The 5,379-nt window shown below is 54.3% G+C and overlaps 1 protein-coding gene across 1 annotated transcript in view; it reads right to left on the bottom strand.

Moving 5' to 3' along the window:
* Nucleotides 1–4,563: 4,563 nt before the first annotated feature.
* The window catches only part of CITED4 (Cbp/p300 interacting transactivator with Glu/Asp rich carboxy-terminal domain 4), a 1,343-nt gene continuing 527 nt past the window's right edge, over nucleotides 4,564–5,379 (bottom strand). Inside the window, 1 exon segment of the mRNA XM_029948116.1 lies at nucleotides 4,564–5,379. This exon segment is cut by the window's right edge and continues 104 nt beyond it. Within this exon segment, the coding sequence (XP_029803976.1) occupies nucleotides 5,122–5,379 (258 nt within the window). The 3' untranslated portion in view covers nucleotides 4,564–5,121.

Below are 5,379 nucleotides of genomic sequence, written 5' to 3'. Positions count from 1 at the left end.
TGCCTCAGGTCACAAATTCATAGTTGGGCTGTCACTAGTGCTCCCAACTTCAGCTCAGACTCTGGCCTGGACCCTCTTTCAACCTCAGCTCCCAGCCCGGGGCCGGGAAGCAGCTCTTCCAGCACCTTCTAACATGTACTCGGAGCCACACGTCGGGTGGAAGCCAGATTCTGTCTTGAGAGCCTCACAGTCTGGGGGAAAGACTCCCTGATATGTGGTGAAACAGGCTGTTCGCAAGTGGGGGCGCTAGAGAGGCCCTTTCAGGCCAAGGAAACAGCACAGGCAAGGTATAGAGGCCTCAGGAGCCTGAGATGGCTGCAGTGGAGGGTGGAGGGTGGCCGGAAGCTGGCTGGGATGAGGCTGTGTCCTTCTTGTCCCTGTGGTCATGCTCCCCAACATCCGAGCAGCCCACAGGAGACACAGACTTGACATCACCTTCATTCATCCTCACAAGAAGCCCCTGGTATCTCCATTTGGCCCATGAGAACACTGAATGCAGAGTAGCTTAATTTTCTGTCTGCCCCGGTGCACTTTGGACCTTGGGCTTTTTACTTGGGTGTCCTCCCTGTTATCACCCCTACCCTGTTATCACCATCAGCTCCCAGGATTTCCCAGACCCTGAGCTGCTTAGCAGTACCTGCCTGGAATACCCTGCGCACCCTCCTCCCCAGCATGTGACTCTATGTTGCCCGCTCCGGGGGCTGGCCCATATCTCACGTGCCAGGGCGCGCAGGCCTCTCTCCAGATCAGCTGCCTGGGGTCAACTGCATGGCTGTTCACCCCCAACTCAGCTCCACCAAGCAGCACCGGACTGTTTGCAATGTACTCACAGATATCCAGCCTCATCTGAATCCCTGCACGCACACCAAAGTCACTTAGCCTCTCAACTGTACAGAAACTGAGGCCCAAAGAAGCTCATAACTTCTGAATCCTATGGCTATGAAGTGGCAGAACCAGGTCTGGGGCTCTGCTCTTGTTCCACTCAGGCTCAGGTCCTTGGTCAGCCGCAGCCTGGGGGAGGAGGAAGGCCCTGGAGTACCAGAGTGGGCATGCTCACCCCTGTGCTTAGTGGGTGCTGTGACCTGAAGGAGCAATTCTGGGCTCACTCTGAGCCCTGATTCCCTGACCTCTGAAATGGCGGTAAAGGTGTCTAGTGGTGTTATTCACAGGGTTGGGTGGAGGTTAAAGGAGAGGCTGGAGAAGAAAGGGCACCTACTGAGTGCCATTAGCTGCTAGCATGCCCGCACACAGGAGGCACTCGACAAATTGGGACTCAGTGATCCTGACCCAACACTGCTAACAGCGGGGTGGCATGAAGAGTTAGGCAATGATGGATTAGGAATTCAAGAGGATTACTTTGTAATCAGCTGAACGGCCTAAGCTGCCTGGGAAAAACTAGGATCAGACTGTTCTGTTTAATTTATTCATCAATGACTGTTGAACACTTAGCTGAGCCGGCACAGTGATGATGATGACGGTGACAGCAGCTCTCAATTATTTCTGCCATGTACCAGGTACTTAACACAGAGTCTCATCACATCAACCCTGTAAGGCTGATAGTCTGTACAAAGATTTTCTTCCTTCCTCTAATAGGGCAGGTACTAATCAGGCTTGGGATGAAGGAGAGGCAAACGAGACACCCAGAGCACAAATTTAAGGAGGCTTTTGCTGTTATAGCTCTTATGATGTTGGCCTCATCTTGTCCCCACCTGTGCTTCTGGTGGACACTGTGACGTGCTGCGCAGACCCCCTTCCATGAATTGTCCTGGCCACTGGGGCCGGTGCCCTGAAGACAGCTGTCCCCTGCCAGCTCCCAGAGGGATTGTTCAGCGGCAGAGAGCTGTCTTGCCCAAGGTCACCTGCTGCTGGAGCTCCCCATGGGGCTGGCCAAGGCCCTGGTCGGGTCTCCTTCGTAGCTTTCTCTGCTCACATCTGCTCCAGCCCTTCCCTTCCACAGGTGCTGATCTTTAGGGCTCCCCCTAATAAACTCCTTGCAAGCTAAACACCATCAGACTGCTTCCTGGGGGCCCCAACCTGCAACAGGGTTACTGTTGGAGTAACCCTCACTAGCTGGTTAGAACACAGCCTTTCTAAAGACTCTAGTATAAAGGTATCCCCAAAAAGCCCAGGCTCAGGGATGATAAACTACAAACTACACTGTTTTAAGAACCTTATGTGAATTGATTTATTTCATTCCCACTGCAGCCCTGTGAGAGGTACTATTAGCATTTCCATTTTATGGATGAGTTCAAGAGAAGTCTTGGAAAAAAAACTACTTTGTGATGAAATCCAATCATCATTGAAAAGATGATTCACAGTAATGGACTTCAGCCCCAGGGAAACTTTCATTTGAAAAGAAAGGGAAAAAAAGATGGAAACATGTCTTGTCTGTGCCACAACTCAGTTCCCAACTTTGAGGGAGCCTAACTCCCAACCCCACAGGCCCAGGCAGGGTATGAGAGTGAAATCCACAAGCCCAAGGACAACAGGGCACTTTAGGAAGTAACCCCAGAGAAGATGTGAAAGATTCACATTGGATCCACAGGAAGGTGGTGTGATCACCATAGGAAAACCAAGACTCAGACAGCAAGGTGGCTTGTTGAGGTTAGGCAGCTAGTAAGAGCTGCTTCTGGAACTGGATCCCGAGGCTCTCAGAATACAAGCCTTATGTACTGGCAAGGACACTCTATCCCTCCAAAGGATCCTCCAATGGGTATCAGGGTTTTGGAGATCCCAAGGATGGACTGCCCCAGCCTTACCTTCTATTCTGTCCACTGGTCTGCTGTCCAACTTGTCAGCAGCCCCGCTGGGAAGGACGGGGGCCTGGAAATAGCTCAGCAGCTGGACTCCCACTACACCTTCCTCCAACCTGTCTTAACTCTACAGAGATGCAGGTGTTGGGTTTTCATCGTAATCCCTTCCATATGGAGAGCTTTGGTGTTTACCAGCTGCGGCTTAACCGATCCCTGAATTTGCTCCTCACTTATTGTGAGGCTTATTGCCTTGTGAAATAGCAGGGCTAGTATATTAGGCCCATTTTACTAGTGGGAAAACTGAGGATCATAGAGAAGGGAATCAGGATAGTGTCCAGGCAAGTGCCAGACCCTCCTATCCCAATCCAGCCTCCTGTTTTTGTTTTAAGAGAGAGAGTACAAGTGAATGAGGGGCAGAGAGAGAGAGAGAGACCCCCTGGAGGGGCAGAGAGAGTCTGAGAGCAAAGAGAAGTGGGGCTCACTCAAAGCAGGGCTCATGTTTACCCAAAGCAGAGCTCGAACTCACCTGATGTGAGACTTGAACTCAAGAACAGTGAGATCATGACCTGAGCTAAAGTCAGATGCTTAACAACTGAGCCACCCAGGTGCCCCCAGCCTCCTGTTTTTTGTTTTTTATCTCTGGGTCTTGGGCAGAGCTGGGGAAAACACTGGCCTTCTGAGTCCAGAGCTCAGGGCAGTTCACTTTCCAGAAGCCTATCTGGCCTTCCTCCCCAATCCATCCTGGAAAGCCCCATTATCTTAGGGGAGCCCTTGATTCATTTGCCTAACATGTCAGGTCGCCCACTCCATGCCTGTCCTCGTGGCTCCAGAGCTGATGGTGACAGAGTATACCCTGAGTGAACTCACAGGCTGGAGGGAAGGCTCATGCTAACAAACACGTTCCACATTAGTGAGGAGCAAAGCAGTGTTCCTCTCTCAAGTCTCTGGAATTCATTCTCTCTACTCCAGCCCCACTGCCCTGTCCTAGCTGGTCCTCGGCATCTCTGACCTGCTTTCAGAACTTCTGTCCTGGCCTCTCTCCAACCCACTGAAACACCTCTTTCCAGAGAATCAACAGCGGAGGGTGACCAGGAGCTCACACTGGTGATCAGGACTGAGGACCAATCCTGCCAAGCCGGGGAAAGCTCTTCCATCTCTCCTCTGCAGAGGGGGGACTGTGCCTACTTCACAAAGTCACTGTAAAGCCATGAGAAGCCATGATCCCTTCTAGAGACCCCATGCCCTTGTGCATGCCCTCTACTTGTAGGTTTCCTGCCTTTGAATGGGCTCTTCATTTACATGCCACCTTCTCCAGCTACTAAAGATGTACTCATCCTTCAAGGCTCTGTTCACATCAAATGTGGCTGCCTCCCTGAAGCTTGAACTGACACACCCCCAAGCAGCTCCCTCCTGAAACCACTCCTTCCTCTGGAATGGATTGTGTCTGGCCAAGGATTCAAAGCCAGAACTGTCTGAACTGTCAGGTCCCACCCAGCTTCCCTCTGGCCTCGGTGCTGCCCTGAGCAAACAGGTGAGGGCAGCACCACCAAGCTCTCTCACCTTTCTGGGGACTGAGAAGTCCAACCTCGTGCCTGTGGGTTACTCCACCACCAGGCAGCCTCTGCCTTCCAGATCATGATGTAACAGTTGCACAACTCAGATATTTTTGAAAGAAACTGTCAATTTCCTCTCGTGGGCACTGCCAGGGGCTGTGGCTTCGTCCCACCCAGAGTCCCCAACGGCTTCAGGACTCTAGAAGCCAAATATAGTGCAGGGTTGTTGAAGTGATAAAGAAATAAAAACGCGAGACTGTAAAGTGACCCAGTTTTATTTTGGTTTTGGAGGCCAGATGGGGCATTGCTCCACTGTGCAGGGATCAGGGCTGTACAGTGTTCTCCTCCCCAGGGCGGGGCGGGGGGGGGGGTCCCAGCGACCTTAGGAGCCCAGGCAGCGGGGTGGAGGCCCGGAGGATGGAGGGCTCCAGGGACCCAGTGACCGCAGTGGGCTGCACAAGGAGAGAAGGGGTATCAGGCAGCAGCCCGGAATGGCTCAGATTGGGGGGTAGGGGTAGGGGAGATTCCGAGAGGGCAGAAAAATCCAAGAACCGGGAGTCCGAAGTGGGGGTCCAGTCCCCTTCACTTTACCGCCAAGGCTCCAGGTCAGAGAGGTGGAGCTAAACTGTCATCTGCAAGAGGCAAGGCCTGGAGTGAGGCCAGGCGTCCCGGCCCGGCGTCAGGCTCTGTGCACTGACCCGCCGCCTCCACCCTCACGGAGGGTGCGCGCGGGGCCCAGGAGCAGGGTGCGGACTCCGGCGGGCAGTCAGATCCCTTTCTCCTCTCGGGCGCGCCAGGCAGGCGCCCGGCCGCACTCAGCAGCTCACCGAGCCGGCGGGTGGCGCCAACCCCAAGTCCGAGAAGCAGTCGAACTCGCTTTGGCCCAGGAAGAGCTCGGGCAGCTCGCGCACGCGGTGCAGACCGAGCTCGAGCTCCAGCGACGTCAGCGCTTCCTCGTCGATGAGTTCGGCGTCCATGCAGCCCAGGGCGTGCGCAGGCGGCGGTGGGGCCGGGGCGCCGGGCGCCGGCTGCAGGCACTGGGGCCCTCCCGGAACGCCGGGGGGTGCGGTCGC

This window comes from Suricata suricatta, chromosome 8, assembly GCF_006229205.1.
Source record: "Suricata suricatta isolate VVHF042 chromosome 8, meerkat_22Aug2017_6uvM2_HiC, whole genome shotgun sequence".
Classification (NCBI taxonomy): Eukaryota; Metazoa; Chordata; class Mammalia; order Carnivora; family Herpestidae; genus Suricata; species Suricata suricatta.
The sequence above is the reverse complement of the archived record's forward strand: the minus strand, read 5'-3'. Positions and strand labels throughout refer to the sequence as shown.